Genomic DNA, 20276 nt, shown 5'->3' with positions numbered 1-20276 from the left:
CCAATATCTTGGCTCTTCAGTTTAAATAGCTTTTCATTTAACTATTATTATTGCAGAGACCTGACTCTTGAAGAAAAAAGAATTAAAAAAAAAACAGTGTTATGATGGAAACACACATTTTCTGTGCATTTTCCTGAGCCTTTTCTAAAAATCCTACAAATCTTCTGGGAGTGAACCCAAACTATTGATTAGCTCTGCTTATTTGATACCAGAAGCAGTGTGGGTTGCCTGAAGTCTGGGAGGCACCAGGAAAAGTGTCGTTCTGTACTTTCTGTTACTTACAATCTTTTTAAATTGACTCCTACAGCCAATGTTGGAGGGGAGATACTGTGCTAGATGGGCTTTGACATGATTGCTGCAATTGCTCTGAGAATTGTATTGGATTTTTTTTTAATTTTGAAATAGAGAAAAGTCTTCTCAAATTCTGTCCAGATGAGAGCTTTCTCCCTTAGAGCATTGCCATCTTGCAGAGAGACCCAGAAAGCTAGTGAGGGAGAGGGAGGTCATGACACCTGGACATGAAAATGGAAGTGGAAAATGTAACCTGCCTTGACTGTTTTCCTTTTAGGTTCGCTACTTTATATTGAAAGATGCTAGTGAGGACTACCAGTTCTTCACCATTGAACCTGAGACAGGAATTATTTCCACCCAAGCATCTTTTGATAGAGAGAAAAGAGCCTCTTATTTGATTGAAGTTCAATCTCAGGACTCTTCAAAATCTTCCAGACCTGGTGTCCATGGGCAGCCCAACACAGGTAAAACTAGTAACAAATTCTATATTGGATAAAGAGATCAGAAATTGGGTTCCTTAGCTTTACTAGACTAGGGAGGTGTGTAAGCTGTCTGGAATAAGGTGTTTCACCTCTGCCTTTCTAGTGTGCTTGTTCATCTTGCATCTCCTTAGACACAGCCTATGTCAGGATTTTTGTTAGTGACGTGAATGACAATGCTCCAGCATTTTCTCAGCCGGTGTATGAGGTCAGCGTAGATGAAGACAGGGATGTTGGAAGTCCTGTTGTGACAGCAACAGCAGATGATCGAGATGAGGGTGAGTGGTCTTGCCCTGCGTGTCTTTCTCTTTAAGTCCTCTTAGTATTCCTAAGTGTTGTCCATAAGGTTGTTTCCCTAGTGGTCAAATTTACAGGTCAAATGTTCTCAGATGAATTCGTTCTCAAAATAGAGCAATGTCATTATATTTTAGCACCATCCAGTGGTAAAAAAAGAAACCAAAAAAGTCAAGGAATATTGGCACTTGAAGTAGAAGGTTAAGGAAACCCTAAGCAAAAACAGCTTCTAATATTTTAATTGTGTTTTACCTTTTTATTTTAAGTGAGTGAACAATAAATTAGAGGCACACAATTCTTCTGTTATCAATAAACAGGGACTTGTCTGTGACTGCAAATCATATCTGTGGCTAAAAATACAGATCTGACCCCAAATCTCCCATACACATACCTTTCAGATTACATTCATGGATCGTTCTGTTTGTGATTGTGTTTCCTGCACACTCTGTAACAGCCTTTTCTGATTTGAGTGAATAAGGTTTGTGTCAGGTACATGTCCACTATGTAGGACTGAACTGAAGAGGGAGCGTACGAGCCATGGTCATTTGCTTTCTCTTGTAGGTGCAAATGCCAAACTCAGGTATCAGATCACATCAGGAAACACAAAAGGTGTTTTTGATGTGGAACCTGAGGCTGGTACTGTCTTCATCGTTCAGTCTCTGGATTATGAAGAAGAACAACATTATGAGCTCCAGCTCGTAGCATCTGATGGAAAATGGGAAAATCACACTCTTATCGTCATCAATGTTGTCAATAAGAATGATGAAGCACCAGTCTTCACTCAGAATGAATACCAGGGCAGTGTCCTGGAGGAGCTCACAGATCTGCCTGTACTTGTTCTAAAGGTAAAAGAGTTTGCATGAAGCTGAACAAAACCTGACTTTTTCTTCCAGGATTGAGCTCGGGATGGTTCAGTCCCATCCATTCACACAAATAGAAGGAGACAGTTTCAAGTGAGTAAGCCTTGGTAACTGGAATTTAGCTATCAACTTTCTGTAAACAAGAGAATAATGAGAGCCTGGTTGAATTTGTGTGAACTTTCTCCCTTGACCATCACAAATGTTGAACAATAATCCTTACAAAGCAAAGGAATGTTTATTTGAGCTCACGCATTTAAATTTGCAGAGACACACATACCTCATACATTTAAGTTCACAGACTCTGGCTACACGTGCTACAAAATAAACATTTACATGGAATGTTCTTTGACTGTGGGACTCGATCATCTTCACTGTTTCGTTGTTAGAGCATGCCCTGGCAAGGGGATTGCCTTTCTGGCCCAACCAGCAGTTTTCCAAACTATCCCTTGGTGCAGATCAGGAGCTGGGGTTCTCTATGCTGGTAATCAGCTTGGATGTGTGGCCACCCTGCCTTCACAGTCTTCTGTTCGCTCTGAGAGAAAGTCCCTATTTCTCTAAGTATTACAGCTCTGAATAGTTTCATAAGAAACATATGTTCTACAGATCTATTATTATTCCCAGTTTCTTCTTTCCGCAGTTATTTCCTCTTTCCAAAATAAAATGTGGAGTAGAATATATTAGTCTAAACATGATCTTTTTGTTTCTCCAGGCTGTGCATTGATGTTTGTTGAAAATACTTGACCTGGATGACTCAAGCCAAAAGATGTTTGTTATTAAAATGCATGCTATTTTTTTAGCCTGCATAATCCTAACTGTTATCAATAAAAGAAGAGTGTTTTACTGTTTCTTTTGCATAAATGTTTCCCTGCTGTGATTTGTTCTAGGTGTCTGCGACAGACCCCGACCAAGAGGCAGATCAGAATTCTATTAGCTACTCCCTGCATGGACAGGGAGCTGGGAGTGAATTCAGCATCGATGAGAACACGGGTGAGATCAGTGCAAACAGAAGATTGGACCGTGAGAAACGATCAACGTGGCAATTTCTTGTTCTTGCAACAGATGAAAGCGGAGAGGGACTGACTGGCTTTGCAGATGTGATCATAGAAGTGAGGGACACGAATGACAATGCACCCCTTTTTCTCTGTGTGTCAGATGGTTGTTTCATGGGTTATGTCCCTGAGGATTCCCCAGCAGACACGTCTGTCATGGAGATGACAGCAGTGGACCTTGATGACCCAAGGGCCAGCACGAATGCTGTGCTAACATACCGAATCATTCAGAATGTCCAAAATGAAATTAACCTGAACTTGTTTTCAATTAACCCTGTTAGTGGTACTATCTATACCATGCTTAGGTCCCTGGATCGGGAGAAGGAAGACAGGTACCTATTAGTGGTTGAGGCCAGAGACGGAGGAGGACTCGCTGGGACAGGCACTGCCACTATTCTGGTGACTGATGTAAACGATCATGCTCCAGTCTTCCTCCAAAGGATCTACACAGCGTTTGTCTCTGAGAATGCAAGCATTAACACTGAGGTTGCAGTAGTGTCTGCTGTGGACAGAGATGAGGGAGAAAATGCCATGGTGACATTCAGCATCCTTGATGGCGACAATGACCATAAGTTCTCCATAGAGACAGATAAAGTCAACAACTGTGGGTTTATCCATCTACGAAAGCAGATTGATTTTGAGAAGCCTCATGAGAGGGTGTTTAATTTGACTGTGAAAGCAGAGGACATGGATTTCTTCAGCGTTGCTCATTGTGTCATCTACGTGGAGGATGCCAACGACCATGCTCCTGTCTTCTACCCCCAGTTCTATGAAGTGGTATCTCTGGCAGAAGATGTGCCTCTAGGCACCAAAGTTGTTCAAGTTTCTGCTGTTGACTTGGATTCTGGCCTGAATGGAAGGTTCTCTTTCCATCTGCTAAACAAGTCTGACCCAGGTGGCCAGTTTTCTGTGGCTAGTGATGGCTGGGTGATAGTTGCAGGAGTGCTGGATCACGAGACAGTGACACAATACCAGCTCATTGTCATTGCCACTGATATGGGGCAGCCCCCTCTGGCTTGCAGTGCCACAGTTCTAGTGACTCTGCAGGATGTAAACGACAATGGGCCAGAGTTTGAGGCCCATTATAACCCAGTGGTCTGGGAGAACACAGCTTCTCCACAGTCTGTCCAAATGAATGAGACCTCTACTTTGCTGTACGCAAAGGATCGTGACACTGCTGCTAACGGAGCACCTTTCTCCTTTCATTTACTCAGCAATTTCGACAGTCTTGGTAACTTCCACTTGCAGGATTTCCATAATGGCAGTGCCTTGCTCACTGCACTGCGTACCTTTGACAGGGAAGTGCACAAGGTATTCCACCTGCCCATTCTGATCACAGACAGTGGGATTCCACCCATGAGCTCCACCAACACATTAACTGTGAATATTGGGGACCAAAATGATCACCCACATTCTGCTGGCTACATGGAATGTCTCATCTACAGCTATGATGGTAAGTCCTCCTCTGATGCTTGCATCCACGTATTACAGTATTAAAGGAGCAGCTGTGAGATTCTTCAGAGGACTTTGGTGTGTTCCACATAAGTTAAGATCTTAGCAGAGGTGCCACTGAGGTTTGCCCACATAAAGAATGGTAGGTGGGCAGTGCACAGGTCTCTGGGCCTCTTGCTTTGTGAAAGACACTGAGATAGCCTTGATTTAAGAGGATAGCTGGCTGCTCTTCTATGTATGGTTTTATCATACTTGAGTAATGTCTGCTTGTTTCCAGGTGCAGTTTTACAGCACAGTTAACATGTCAGAGGAAAAAAAGAAAAGCTGACAATTGCTAATAGCTAATAGGGGGCAATTTTCTGCAGATGTTGAGGCAGCATTGTGAGAGAGACCTCCTTTCCTGCTCTGCTTTGGCGATTAGATAGCAGTTCTTCTGTGCTCCAGTGTCCTACATGATATGCCCATCAACAAGTTAAACCTCAAGTTAAAGTAAAAAGATACTAGGTTGCTTGCATCCATGTAGGCTCAGGTCAGTCCTTCATTCCTCTTCTCTGCTGTATGACATATGGTGCAATAGCTCATTAAATAGGGTATGAATTGTGGGCACAGTAGAAACTACTTATGTATAGATGCTCTATTTGATCTTCTATTTGTATTGAAATGTTCTGCCTGTTCTATGCCCACTCTCAAGTCAGCTTATTGTAAAGTTGAAACCAAGCCTGTTGTTTTTTTTTTTCTGTCAAAAACTGAGAGTCTCTGCTTCAAAGCCCAGTACCAGATCTTTTCATTAAGCCTGCATTTTCTGTTAGCTGCCCCTTTAAAGGTAAAACTCATCTGTACTGCTGATTTCTGGGAGGGAGAAGCAAGTCTAAAGATCTTTGGCTATTTTAAATGTTCAGCTGAAACAGACTCAGATAGTTACTGTTGTGTTGTGTGTTACATTTGTATAATATAGCAATCAAAGACCAGGGCATCCCACATACTGTCTTCTGCAAAATACCAAATGAATATTGTCACAGCTTCAGAAGAGGTACAATTTTCTGTTGTTCTGTTGCTGCTGCTTGCAGCCCCTCAGATATCAGTGTTTGTGCTATTTCCTTTCACAAGGTGAAATCCCGCATTCTTTGCTCTTTATGTATCCTTGATTCTTTACTTAATAGATATATGAATTGAAATATTTGTGGATCTTTCCTTCAGAAATGGCTATTGATTTTAAACAAAAGCAAACTCCAAACCATTTATTTGTGAGTTTTTCTTAGAGGATTTAAGATCAGCACAATACATACCACTTTCCCTCTCACCCCAAAGTCTTACCACCTACACCAAATAAGCCTGGCTACTGTATTTTAGACATCCTCTCAATCTTGCTGCAATTTCTTCCAAATTGCTATTGTTTGTTTGGGGTTTTTATTGCCCTTTGCAATTCAATCAGTATTTTGGTTGTTTTTTCTGCCAAACCCCAATCCCTGTCTAAACTACTCTTCAAACTGGGGACTAAAGTTGGGGACTACAGCCAAAATAGTGGAAAGAATTGTCCTGGCATTGTTTCTGGATTTCTCTTGCATCTTTATTCAGAGATGGCTAGTTTTTTCCTTCCTGATTTTTTTTTCATGCAGCCCCTGATTGAACTGAATCCATACAGCCATGTAGCAAACACCCAGTTAGCATTACAGCACGTGGTATTTACATACTGGTGCACATCTTCAAGGAATCAGCATAACTATTTCTGTAAGGGCTTAAGGTTTAAGGCAAACCAGTAATCCTTGAGTGGCCAATCTGTTTGTGAAGATGTGATTGTTCTCACTATGCCAGTTATGTGCTATGTTGTTTTAGGTATCCTGCCCACGACTGTCTTGGGTCAAGTCCTTGCTCCTGATGAGGATGATTGGGATCGTAAAATTTACCAATTTGAAGGAAAGGCATCAAGGTATTTAGACAGAAAAGTGGAAGTTGGGTGAAATGTATGGAAAACTTACCCACGCACAAAAACACTGAATGTATTTAAACTGCCTTTATTTGAAAACAAGTGTGCAAAAGCAGGTTGTTGGTAAGATTGCTCTCCAGAATCCCTTCTGATTGTGAGATGACAGTAAATAATGCTGCGTGCCAAAGGATCCATTTCCTGTTGCCTGCTGGGGTGCCCTATCTAATAGGACACTGTTCCAAAATCCCCGTTCTTAGCCATATCCATAACCAGTATCAGTGAACCACTACAGAAAAACTACCCACTGCCTTCCAGCCTCTCTTCTCCTGACTCCTGGAGTTTAGTGCTCCAGTGTCACCACCGTTTATAAGAGCTTATATGTGTAGGATGTGTTCACACCAAAGTTGTGAGCAGAGTTGGGATGTACACATGCTGCTGGGGTGGGTTGTGTCCTTTGGAATGAATGTACCTAGACTGGCAATTCACGCTGTTCCCAAAGGTATGGCTACAGCAGCCACAATCTTCCTACTCAGTTTTCTATGGCACAGAAGGAGGAAGAAACCTTCTCAGTGTACTCCTAGAGGGTCAGTAGGAGGTTCTGCCTTGTTCCTTCACGAGGGAACACATCTGCCATCTTCAGTAGCTTTCCCAAAATAAAGTGCATCAGAAGAACCGTCAGTGATAATAATTACTTCTTAGCTTTTTAACTTCTCATAGCTTGTTCCTTGGCTTAACTTTTATTGCAGGTACTTTATCCTTAATGATAACTCAGGTTTGCTAACTATTAAAGAAGGAACCCCACCAGGAACATACAACATAAAGGTTAGAGTCATCGACGGTGTTTGGCCAGATGTTGTCTCAACTGTAAAGGTTATAGTGAAGGAAATCAAAGATGATGCTCTCCATAATGCTGGTTCTTTACAAATCAAAGGTAAGTAAAGTGATGAAGTACATTAGGATCATAATGCTGAAATCTACTTCTTCGGTGTTACTGCCACGTTACTTAGAATTTTAATTCTCTTTAACGTGATAGGAGTTAGTAGCTTGCTGGGTGAGGGTTTGAAAATGCGTCTACATCTATTTGCATGGTCTTCTGACATGTCCTTACTGTATGTAAGGAAAATGTCTGGAGAAAAATCAGCCAGAAATGCTTGTCAGATGCAGAAAACAAAGATACAAGATTTCTACACCAACTTTTCAACAAAACACCAATTTATGTTTCAGAAAAAAAATCCTTGTTTGAACAACTGCCTGCCTGAAATTCAGGAAATTGTTTCAATCTTTGTGAAAAAGTAAAATATTCTGAACTATGTTTCTGATTTAAAAGAATAAAAAAGAAAGAAACAAATAAGATTCAAAAAGCTTCAGAACACAAGTTTTGAGCAGAAGCCAGCATGAAAAGTTTCAGAGCCTAAAAGTGAAAACAGTCATGAATTTGCAGCTGAATTCATGTTCTGCAGCCTTAATATTTGCTCTGCAGTGGTCTCCTCTTTTATTGCTATAGCAGTTGTGAGGTATGTTTTTGTTTAAATTCTGTTACAGATATCACCCCAGAGGAGTTCATATCCCAATCCCCCGAAAAAGAGAGTAAATACAACCAGTTGAAGAAGCTGCTCTCAGAAATCATATCAGTCCAACTTGAAAATGTTCACATTTTCAGTGTGCTAAAGTCAAGTCAAACACGAGGGGTTGATGTTTGGTTTGCAGTTTATGGCCCCCCCTATTATAAAACAGAAAAACTTAATGGCAATGTAGCAGCTTCCAGAGCATGGGTAAGTACATATAAAAGATAAGAAACCACAGCATCTTCTCTTTGTATCTGTTCAAATAATGTCCACTGCCTAGTGGATGTGCCTATTTAGGAGGACTGAAGGAATAATGTGTGAGAAAAATGGATGATTTTAATTAACAAAGTCAAATTGTCCTGTATTAAAAGTTTCAAATAGGAAAGTTTTAAAAGCCTCATATTGAGTCACGGTGATCTAACTTTTGGGATTATGAACATGTTTTTCCTATTGAAAAGACTGTAAAACCCTGTAAAAAGGATGTTGTCTGGCTGCTACCTTGCTACATGGTACCTTAATGTTTCAGTTTATTTTCTGTTATACAGAAATGTTCAGTAGCTGAAGCTCACAAACCTGTGCTCACTCAACAAACAGTTCCAGCTTTCTGAGTAAAGAGAGGAAAGCAGTAAAATAACCACTGTCCAGTGGAGAAATAAGTTGGACATATGCATTGAAAATGTAATGAAGTTTGTGCACATTCCAAAAAAGAAAAAGTAGTCTTGCTAAAATCTAAATGACTCTCTGTTGTAAATGTGTAATCAGTGCTGCAATAGTAACTCGTTGCCAGAAAAGGTTTGCCAAGGCTAGTTCACCCTTCCCAGTATTAAGACACAAGTCCAAATTAGAAGTACATCTCAGATTCTATGTAAATAATCCATCAGAAATAAAAGTGAATAAAACTTACTCAACTTATGAAGACTGTGGCAAGACTTTTGTCTACTAAATGCTTACTCACATTACAGTTGACTTGCATCAAGGCTTTCGCCTTAACACATACCAGGCTGAGCTGCCTTTGGCTGCAGAGACTGTGGTAGATGTTGGAAGGAAATGGCACAGCAAGCAGTTTTGAGAATAAATAAGACTTGCGCTTTTCATGGCTGTCATTTGTCAACTTCCTCTTGTGGAAAAGCTAGATGAATATAACTAATTGTTCTCCGCAGCTGGAAAACATCTTGGATATAAATATCACCCAGATTGGCATTGATGAATGTGTGACCGCAAACTGCACTCATAGCAGCGGATGCATCAGCAAGTATGAGCACAGTCATGTGCCAACGATAACCACAGCTGGAAGCATTTCACTGGTGTCTGTGACAGTCCTGAGAAGTGCCCTGTGTAGCTGTGCAGCTCGGGAGAGTCCTCATCTCTCTTGTTCCTCTTACCAGACAAACCCGTGTCTGAATGGCGGCACGTGTGTGGATACTGATTTGGGCTACAGGTTGGTTAGAGCTTTGTTTGGGGTGCAAGCAGAGTGCTTCTGCATCGGTCTGTAAGGAGGAGGACAGGCAGCTTTGGGGGATGGATGTCATTGCATGTCTCCTCACTGTGACAGGTCAGAGTTCTGTTGTACTTCACACAGCAAACAGATTTCTGTTTTCAAGTAGGTACTTAGGATTGTTGTAGTCTCCAGGAAACCTTGGGAATTTTGCAAGCAGTCGTGGTTCCTTTAATGTCATCCTGCAAGATGTCCTTGTTTCGTGCACCCCACCTCAATGTCATTGAACACTTTAATCGTGTCACTTACATTACTTAATAACCTCTTCCTCATGTTCCTTGCCTCCTTTTTTCCTCCAAAAATGGCATCTCATCAACAAAATAGTATGAAGCTGAAAAATCCCAGCATAATAAGGCAGAAACAACTAGCCAGTATCTCCTGAAGAGCCTTGATAGGGCAGATAGTACTCAGACTATTTGAAGATGCAGAAGCCTTGGTCACAGTGCAGATCTCAAGCTAACAGTGCTGCTCAGATGTAATTAAGCAGGGAGATTTTGCTGCCTAGAAATACTGTTATCTTTGGTAGCCCCTTGCTACCTATTATCTGCTCAGTTCTGAGGCTCCTTTGTTTCTGCTGCATTTTCAATAGTTTTATGAGTGGACTTTTGCTGTATCCCAGCCATGTCAATCTGCTCTCACGAGGTACTAGTCAGCTATGGGAAACCAAGAAATAGGAGTCCACCTGTTCTCCCTGCCTGATATCTTTCCCATTTCTGTCACCCCTTTGGTTTTCCTTGCAGTTTTTGTAACTGCAGACTGAATTTCTCCCCTCCCCTTCCCCTTTTCTGACTGAAGAGATCAACATTTTTCATGTGCTTTCTATATAACAAATTCACAGAATTATTCTTGCTAGAACTAAAGCTAATAGCATTTGTACAAACAAGTAAGTGGGGCTCCTTTTATAAAGAAAGCTTTGCTAGTGCTTGTTAAACTTGCTGTGGCCGAGGCAACAGAAGCTCCTAGGTTCAGTTCTACAACGGGATGAGCCGTTGGAGAGTTCTGCTTAGATGGCAGATTTTTTTCTTATTTTTAATAGATGCAGATGCTCTGCTAATTTTCATGGACCAGACTGCCAGCAAACAAAACACAGCTTTAAGGGCCATGGCTATGCCTGGTTCCCTCCTCTTAAGCCTTGCTTTGAGAGTCGCATCTCCTTAGAGTTCATCACTGAAGTCGCGGATGGCCTCCTGTTGTACCAGGGACCAGTAGCACGAGGGCAGCCTGGACAGCTGGAAGATTTCATTGCTTTGGGTTAGCACCTTCATCGTTATTTCTTCTTTTTTGTTTTATGTGAACATGAATTACCAGCAGTTAATCATTTTGGTTGTTTTTTCTTTTGCTTGTTTAAGATTCAGAAACTTACTTTTGGAGAATAAGGAGAATGCAATATAGAGCAGTATGCAGGACATAAAATTATTAGAGATTGTACAAAGGGTGGGCATGAAGATGGTGAATGGTCAAAAGGTCAAAACGTATGAAGAGAGGCTGAGTGGTGGTCAGGGACAGGTTCTGCACTGGAGGGCGGTGGGCACGGAACGGGCTGCCCGGGGCAGCGGGCACGGCCCCAGTGCCGGAGTTCAGGGAGCGTTTGGGCAGATCTGAGACACTGGGTTTGGATTTGGGATGGTCCTCTGTGGAGCTGGGAGCTGGACTCAGTGATCCCTGTGGATCCGCTCCAACTCAGAATGTTCTGTTATTCTATGAATTTGCCACCATGCCCAGCAGTTTGAGTCCTAACGCTGTACTGGAAGTTGGACTTTTTTTAAAACTGAATTCCCTCCACTGGCTGAAGAACTCGTCAAACTAAAATGTTACTTTGAGCTCAGCTGCGTATGGGAACGTGGGTGCTTATCCAATAACAATCTTTTCTCTGCAGAGCTGTCTGGTGGCGTTCCAACACTGACTGTCAGCCATAGCTCTGGTGAGCTTCTCCTCCAGCTTTCCAAAAAAGTCAATGTCGCAGATCGCCGCTGGCACAATATAAAAATTAAAAGTGATGGAAAGGCAAGTGTAAATGTGGATGATCCTGATGAAGTACTAATTTATGTCTCTAGTTATCCTTTAAGAACCCTTTCATTCTTCTGTAGAGGTCTTTCATCAATCCTTCCATCACTGCAGTGCCAAAGAGTGATGTTTGTAAGGTCAGCCATCACCTTAGTCAGGAGGCAGTCAATCAGAAGAAGATCTTGAACAGTCCAGTTTATTTTTAATGATCCTACCTATTGCTTAGAACTTAGAGCTGTGATAATCCAGAGGGCAGGATGGATTGATGGACTGAAGTATCCTTTATTTCTGAGAGTGAGAAACCCTGCCCCACCAGCTGAGTTTAGAGATGCATGCAAAGCAGATATGTATGCTTTTATATAAGGGTGTATAATTTATTCTTGCTAATATAATGCTGCTGAAGGCATCTGCTGGATTGCCCCTTTCTCTCACGCATAAGACAGGACAGCAAACATGTCAGGCCCTAAGACGGCTTGTCTCTTCAGGTTCTGATTTGGCAGCAAACTCCAAGAAAATCCTGTTCTCTCTTGGCCATGTCAATGACTTGGCCAGCTTGTGATAGAGTCAAATTTTTCTTTTTTGTGGCTTGTTAGTTATATACCATATTCAATAACCTTCCAGATTAGCATGTGGAAGTGTTTTATTGTTCTGATGAAGTTTCCTACACTGTCATCACTCGGTAAAATCCTTCCTTCTGATAAGTGGAAAAAAAAAATTAAAATGTATGCATGTCTCCAGATGCAATTGCTTTAAATAATTATTTTCTTCAGAAAGTGAAGCTGGTTCTTGACCACTGCATAAATGGCTCAGTTAGAGACAGTGACAGTGTTAAGAAGATCTCTCAAGTGGATCTGTCTGCCTGTGAAGCCTCCGAAGAGACTGTGGGAACTTGGAGGTAAAAACTAATAATAATCCCTGAGCTAGAAATGTGATTACTTAAAAGAGCTCATGAAAAGAAAGGGGGGGAAATAAAAAAAAAAAAGGGAAAAAAAGCCCAACCAAAATGTGTTCTTTCTTTCCACTAATTCTTTCTTTCTCCATCTTCCCCCCAGCACAGGCAAGATCTTCAGTGGTCACCAGCCCCTACAGCTGGGTGGAGTTAAAAAGATTTTGCCTTACCGCGACTCACAAGAGCGCTTCAGAGGGTTTGTTGGCTGCATTCGCAATGTCGTTGTTGACACTAAGGTAGAGCTGCTATGGCCAATCTTGGGTCTACCACTGTCAACTGAAAACATTTGGTGTGATTCTTCTCTTTGTCCTTTCCTAGGTTTATGACTTAGAGCACCCTGCGGAGTCCTTGAACAGCTCTCCAGGATGCATTCTCACAGATGAAATGTGTCAGAGTGCTGGGATGGTCTCCTGTGGTGTCCACGGCCGGTGTGTTGGTGACTGGGACTTCTTTCACTGTGACTGTGCCCCAGGATATGCTGGACCAGTGTGTGATAAAGGTACTGCAAGTTCTAGGGGGAAATTCATGGCAGGGATCAGTGGGAACAGCGTCAAACACACTGCTCTGAATTTGCCTTTGCTTTGAACTTAGGATCTTAATAAGACCATGCTGTATTCTGGGAATGTTTTAGATCTGCAGTGAAGTAAAGATCCTTCTAAATCTTGCTGAATGAAGGTAATGACACAGATGAGGGTCTTCTGTTTTACTTTGTGGAGTAGGCAAATGGTCAAATGCATTGTTTTGCCTTTTTCATTGCATGGCACCTTATTTCTCAGTGGTAAAGATGGAAAAAAGAATTGCATTGTGCATTCTTCCTCTGACCATACTGATCAAAAGTTTATTTTAATAAATGTGGTGCTGTTTGTCATCCTGCAGTAGTCTTAAGAGTGATTAGGTGCCAGTTTGGAATGTTCTCTCTGTGAAACCTGGGGACACAAACCTCAAGTCCTCCAGCCCGATTTTCTGTCCATAAAAGGGGGATAATTGTATTTTCTTCTGCCACTGGAATGAAATGAAGGTTGTGTAACGCCATTAGACCACAGCAATGGGTTCGTGTAGGGACATAAAATGAGGACAGCTCCAGCAAATGTGTTATCCTGTGCAAAATCAGCATGAAATGTGCATCAGAGAACAAAAGCATGCAAGAGGCGATAATGAAAACCTCTGATGCATTGTAAGAAAGTACAAAGTTTTAGCAACATCCAAAAATCTAAAAAATGAAGTCTTTAATGTATGAAGTGCTTCTAATAGCTCTCAGCCATGTTCAGGGCACATATGCTTGGATTGGCTCTGACTTCCTCATCTTAATACCTTCATCAGCCATTACTTGGAATCACAAACCAGACGTGAGTTATAGGTGCTTATTGGGACTACCTGCCATATGCCTGCCTTCTGTCTCTAGGTACAAGATAGGAACAAGGAATTTAGTAGTAACAGTCTCCGTCAGTATGAGTTCCCCATAATATCTGGGGCTTTGTGTGGTGTTGGAGGGGAATTAGCCCCCTCTGCACCTTAACATGAATGAGAAGCACTGGAAAAGGAGTATATGATAGGTAGCACTGAATCACTGTGTTGAGATTAATATGCAGGACTGGTGTATTGCACATACCCTTTCAATTTAGTGGTCTTACTTTTCCATCCTGCATACAGAATAATAATACCCTGCAGTCAGCCAGACCCTTTCTTCCTTTCTCCACCTCCCACACGAGACTTAAAAGGTGACATTAAATGACTCAGTGGAAGCTTGCCTGATGGGGGGAGGACTGGAGTCACAATTGGCAGCACATTCTAGGCCTGGAGCCCTCATTGTTTAGAGTTTATAATGACCACATAAATGGTCAGTATCGTTCAGTTATTTGTATTAATGTTTTGCAGATATATGATACTGGTTTAGAAACATCTGCCTAGATTTAATTCTCATTCTGTTTCGCATTATATTGAGATGCTCATTCAGAAGCCCAACTGCTTATTTGATATAGCTGCATTGGTTTCTACTTCTCACCAGTGGGAGAAACCAAGCGCTCAGAAACCAGTTGTTTAAAATCCACAAGTCATACCCTGATGTGTTAGGAATACTCCATTTGGTTCCGGTTTCTTCTAACATGTTGGGCTGCAAATGCTAGCATTGAGCTAGACAAAAGCAAAGGGTTACTGGGCTCAATGTAGGAGTGACTGGCAGAATGCATAGTCTGTGACCGGCAGAATGCCTGATTGTTCCTTTCCTGCCTAAATGTTTTTATTCTTGGTTTGTTCTTTTCTTCTTAATTCTCTTAAGAAAGGGAGATACATGCATATGTGAATTTAACCGTTTGGAGTGGGGGAGTGCTTTCCAGAATGCTTCATTACTTTGTCAGAGTTTCTTAAGAACTGAAATTCTGATGCTCAGAACTGGTTAATTCTCAAGCACTAAAGGAGCAGTGGTTTCTGAGATTTTCTCTGCTTTGGTGAATGTTGTGAGTAGTTCTTCCAGAATGGGCTTTTGGAAGGGACAGCTGGATCCATTACGAGCCAAGGAATACCCTCAGCACTCTCAGCACTCGGATCCAGCTGATGGTGCGCACCCGCATCTCCCGCAGCACGCTGCTCAGCTTGGCCTCTGCAGATGGGAGCAGCTTCATCCAGCTGGAGGTGGGTGCTTTGGAGCCCTTATGCCTCAGTCCTCCTCATTTGTATTGGGGTATACAGGAGGAAATGATTCTGCTTAGGAGCATCTATTTTTTAATGTAATAAACAGTAAGAATTGTCCACATGAGGGCAATCATTCTCATTTGTGTTGTCCTCAGAAATGAACCACAGTCAAAACAGTGATGCTTTCTGATGAAACAACATAGGAACATCTTCTGCAAAGTAAAAACTACTGAACCTGCAGTTTTCTTGTGGTAATTTTTACCTGGGAATAAAGCACTTTTTCACACCCTTAAAAACAAGAATGCCATTTCAATTTTAAAAACTCAGTTGTTTTTTTTTTGAGACAGGACAGTGCAATAACACTGAGAAGGGGTTATTAAAGGTCTTCATTGTCTTTTAGGTAGATGAGGGCTACTTTTCTGTTAACTTCAGCTTGGGGGACAAAAGTCACTCTCTGAGAATGAAGACGTTACGTATAAATAATGGCCAGTGGGTCCTGCTGACCATGGAGCGCTACAACAACGAGTTCACTCTGCGTGTCAACAGTGGTGGTGGGGATCAGGAAGTGACATCTGTCTTGGGCACAAACAGGTGGTTTGAAATGGACTGGGCAAGTGTTGTGGTAGGAAACCGCCTTCCCAGTCATTCAGAGAGTGATTTCCAAGGTAAGTGATGTGATGAGCTGTCAAAAAGAGGGAATTAGAGCCTAAAGGTGGCATCTTTGAGTATATTGAAGGATCTAAAGCCCAAGTAAGAATTCATTCCCATGTACACTGCTGTGCTCATGAAATCCCTCCTTCTGTACTAGAGACAAGTCAGAGCTAAGGTTCAAATTTCTGTTTGCCATTGTATTTGGTCCTGCCAAAGATGTGAAGGTTCCTGTAAATATTAAAGATGAAAGCACTTTACATTTTCATTTTCCATGGCAGAGGTCACAAGTAGAGAATGGAACATGTACTTATAGGTGAAGAAAGATTTGGGAGGCAACCCATAGTGCTCTCTCCGTTTCTTGGGGTGGAGGTGCTGGGACTTTGAGACCATGCCTTGTAGAAGACAGTTTTCCATTATGCTGCTTCTCATACAGCCCCAATCTGCAGATGGGCCAGGACATACAGGCACATTTCCTGTAGCTTTTCTAAAACAAAACAACGGAAGTGGTGTAAGGATCTTTATAAATATTAAGTTTTCCTACAATTCAGCACACATGTTGGGGGCAAGGCTTAAGGTGGGGAACTTGATAACTCAGTGTACTTCTCTGCATGCCTCTGCTTTGCTGCAGGTTGTTTGCGTGATGTCCAGCTCAACGGCCAGCCACTACTTGTGGAAGGCAGGAGCACAGAGTTTGGCTTCATTCTGAGGCGGCAGGGTGTCACGATGGGATGCCATTCGAGTGCCTGCAGCAGCCATCCCTGTTACAGCCCTTTCCTTTGTGTTGATCTCTGGAGAAAATATGAATGCCGGTATATTAAGCTTTTTTTTTTCATACAGGGGTGATTGGGAAGCAGTTTTCAGGCAAATTGCTTTCAACAGCAAAACTCCCGGCTGCTTCTGGCCAGAGGGGAGTATCCCAAAGACAAATCCTGCTCTCTGTCTCATCTCCTGTCATGGGCCAAACTTGCTTTTTCCTGCAAACCTACTTGTTCCACCATTTTTTTCCCCCATAATAAGAAGATCACACACCACTGATATGAAATGCCCTTTCATGGAAGCTGGATTGTTCTCTGCTAGTCTGTATGAAAAATACACATTTTTTAATGCAGAGTATATATTGTGTGTACATATGTATGTACAATATATAGAGAGAATATATCATACATATATTCCCTAAAGAAGTTGGAGTTAGTTATACTTCGTATGAAGCTCTCAAAAAACTGAGTTCTAAAATTGATTGCTGAGAGTCAGAATCAAAGCCCACCAGCCTGGTATCTGATGCAGTTAGCTAGCTAAATCAAAATACAGGCATTTGTGTTCCAAAATAATACAAACATACATGCAGGAGTGGGAGAAAGTGCCTCTTGAATTCTTTCAATAGTCAAAATTTGGCATATCTGAGGCCTAGCAAGTTGTTGCTAAAGGAGGCTCTGAGATGGTCTGAAGCGTGCCTTGAGACACTCTGTAATCAGTCCTAGTGCACAAGATCAGTATTGAGGCTCTTCTACAGAAAACAGGTTTGTGTTCTTCACAGTATTCCTGCATGGCCCTTCTGCCTACGTTTCAGAAGAAATGATTTTCTCTGCAGATTCAAGGTCTGAAAGACACGATGGTTGTTCAAAGCAGACCAATGACCATCTTTTTCCCAAAGATCCAGATGAACGTTATAAATCTTATTCTAAGTACAAGCTAGCCTTTTCCCCATTGATCTCAGCTATCTACTTCTTGCTAAGGGTTTTTGAACTCTGTAGAAAAAGGGTTAGTGCATTCAAAAGCTGACATTCAAAAGCAGGTGCTTCACCTGCCTTAAAGATACCTTGTGCTTTTTTTGGACAGGTGTCCAGCTGGGAAAGTGGAAGTGACTGATAATCTTACAGGGCTCAGACACTGTACCTCATCACCTTGTGGACACTGGACCTGTAGGAATGGGGGTACCTGTCTGGCTCAATCCCAAGACAAGACTATCTGCCAGTGTCCTGAAGGCTACAAGGGAAGATGGTGTGAAATTAGCCAGGTGAAGGCAGGAAGACCTGTTGGACTCAGCTCTGGCTCTATTCTGGCAATCAGCATGTGTCTCCTTGTCTTTCTAGGTAGGAAAGCAAGTACTTTTTTTTTCTTTTTTCTTTTTTTTTTTTTTACTCTTTTTAAATCCATTGAATCAAGTGCTTTAGCCTTGGATGTTGTGATCAGTATTTCTCCTTTTCTGGAAATCATCAGTTAGGAGCTCATTTAAGGATGCTAAGTAACATAGATTTAGAGTTTACTTGCTTGAAGCCACTTGAAGCAAATGTAGGACTTCTCTTTTCCAGAATCACTTATTTTCAATCCTTCATAAATAAGGATTTTCACCTGTGTGTGCAAATCTGTGTGCAGCCATATCTACCTGAAACTCCCACTCGCCCAGAGCCCTCACATTCATATTAAGTAGGTTCTACAGCTAGCATGTGCTGTTCGCATATTAGGAAGGTAGAGAGCTTTTTTCCAGAAGGTTTATGGTCTTAACAGGCAAGTCTCATTAAGAGTGCAGGGCAGAAAGAAATGTTCACAATGTGTATGCTTTTAGGCACACTTTGGCTGAAATGTTAGTACACTGTAAAACTAGTTGTTTCTCATATTAAAAAAAAGTGCATACATATCTCAGAATAGTAATGACTCCAATGATTATATTACATTTGTAACCTTCATTAAAACAGTGTTTTACTTACTTTGGATATCTTATTTACTCAGGATTGGTGAAAGGCCAGAGATTGGCCAAAATGCCTTCTATTTAAATGGATTCCTTTAGGTAAGTAAAATACTCTTTTAATGAAGTTTATAATATAATATGCATAGATGACTCTTTACCTTCCTGAATATAAATTGTTTATATATTAATGATTACACAGTTCTTAGCTGGGAATTTGATTGTCAAATCAAAAGTGGATTAAATGTGGAGGTTGGCGGCCCTGCGTGCTGCAGGGGGTTTGAGCTTGATGATCCTTGAGGTCCCTTCCAACCCAAGACATTCTATGATTCTGTGATTCTATGATGATTCCAGGAATCACGTAACTACTTGTTTATCGTACATCATATTTTTCATATGTCATATAAAAAATATGTGTATTCATTTCTTCCAGCTCTCTTAGTTTCCTATACAGTGTGGAGTCAGTGGGGAAGTTCGGGGTTTCGGAAAGGAGGAATTTACCACATTCCTGAGGAGCGTGAAAGCTGGGAGGATGTTAGAGAAAATGTCTTCAATTATAATGAAGAAGGAGGTGGAGAACGCGACCAGGTATGATGCTGCTTCAATCCAGTCTTTGCAAATCCAGCCTTTGCAAATCCAGCCTCTCCTCATCTTCCTTTCCCATAATTTTTATTGTTTTTCTCTATTGTCCTTAGCCAAGAGGTTTTGGTGTTGGGTTTTTTTTTTTTGCTTTTTTTTTTTTTTAGCCTGAATTACTCTTTGAGTGGGAGAATTCTCTTTCAGCATAATCTGTCCTTCTCATGCTGGTCATCTGTGGCCACCTTTGAGGGGACTTCTCTGGACACACCATTCTAGATTTACTCAAAGACTGCCATCACCCAAAGGGCACAATCTGAACTCAGCTCTCTCTCTCCTTCAGTTTATAGAAAACTCGGAATCCAGTTTTGTGTTGCATCAGGCTTAAAAACATTTTTTGAATCTATTTCCTTTTTAATTTTCTCTCTTAAATTTGCATTTTTGTTTTATTTCCCCAGAATGCTTACAATGTAGATGAACTGAAGAAACCTCTACATAACATTCCCCACTTCTCCTTGAGGGCAACATTTCCATATTCCAGGACACCCACTGGACCAAAAATAGACTCAGTCCCAAACCAAAAACAATCAACGTCAGCTGTTAGCAGTGTTCTGGACTTCAAGGAATATGTTTCTCAAATCATCCGGGATGCAGACAATGATCTACAGAATCTTCCAGCTGACACTATTCATTTGTACTGCTTAGAAGGAGAATGCTCTCTGGCAGGGAGCCTTAGCTCCTTAAACTCCATTGGTGGGGATGAAGATCTAAATTATGACTTCCTCCGAGAGTGGGGGTCAAAGTTTGATAAGCTTAAAGAACTCTGTGAGCCCTCGCATGAACATTTGTAACTGGAGTTGAAGAAACTTGAGATGTTGCTGTGACAGATGGACACTACTTTTAAAAGACACCCTTTTTTATACATAAAGTACACCAAGTAATTTACTTGATACATGTTTTTAGTTACAATAGTATGAAATACTTTTCCCAGGAAAATAGCTTTTTTTATATGTACTGTATGAATTGTTATTTAATGGTAGAAGCGGTAAGGCTTTTAATTTTCTTGAAAACTTTGGAATGCAGGATTTGAGTACTGTGGAATTATGACATCCCTTTTTATTTGTGTAGAGTGCAGAAAGCTACTAGAATTGTCCTGGATGAAAGAACTTTCATTTTCTCCCTGATGTGACTTTTACTAGGGGCTAGCAATGCGTAGGGCCCTCTTATTTCCAGCTGCATTCCTTTTTAGATGTCGAAATAAGGATTATAAAACTTAAATATAAAACATGTTAAATGCCTGCGTTTCTGGTCAGCTTTTCTCTTGAGCATCACTGAGGCCCGTGGGCGGCGCCCTCACAACCGCCATCTTCCCCCCT

General features: G+C 41.4%; 1 protein-coding gene across 1 annotated transcript in view; it reads left to right on the top strand.

The window, feature by feature from the left end:
• LOC306944797 (neural-cadherin-like) overlaps positions 1-19751 on the top strand; it is a gene marked incomplete at both ends in the record, with an annotated part of 41073 nt that extends 21322 nt beyond the window's left edge. Inside the window, 19 exons of the mRNA XM_079533398.1 lie at positions 569-755; positions 905-1048; positions 1626-1909; positions 2809-4426; positions 6259-6352; positions 7096-7280; positions 7892-8121; positions 9075-9352; positions 10446-10660; positions 11286-11413; positions 12184-12308; positions 12466-12598; positions 12681-12861; positions 14824-14990; positions 15391-15655; positions 16270-16450; positions 17478-17731; positions 18758-18912; positions 19359-19751. Of these exons, the coding sequence (XP_079389524.1) occupies positions 569-755; positions 905-1048; positions 1626-1909; positions 2809-4426; positions 6259-6352; positions 7096-7280; positions 7892-8121; positions 9075-9352; positions 10446-10660; positions 11286-11413; positions 12184-12308; positions 12466-12598; positions 12681-12861; positions 14824-14990; positions 15391-15655; positions 16270-16450; positions 17478-17731; positions 18758-18912; positions 19359-19751 (5217 nt within the window). The remainder of the gene's footprint in view (positions 1-568; positions 756-904; positions 1049-1625; positions 1910-2808; positions 4427-6258; positions 6353-7095; positions 7281-7891; positions 8122-9074; positions 9353-10445; positions 10661-11285; positions 11414-12183; positions 12309-12465; positions 12599-12680; positions 12862-14823; positions 14991-15390; positions 15656-16269; positions 16451-17477; positions 17732-18757; positions 18913-19358) is intronic.
• Positions 19752-20276: the final 525 nt, after the last annotated feature.

Source organism: Tetrao urogallus (assembly GCF_951394365.1).
Source record: "Tetrao urogallus genome assembly, chromosome: 3".
NCBI lineage: Eukaryota > Metazoa > Chordata > Aves > Galliformes > Phasianidae > Tetrao > Tetrao urogallus.
This window is presented reverse-complemented; position numbering and strand designations above follow the sequence as displayed.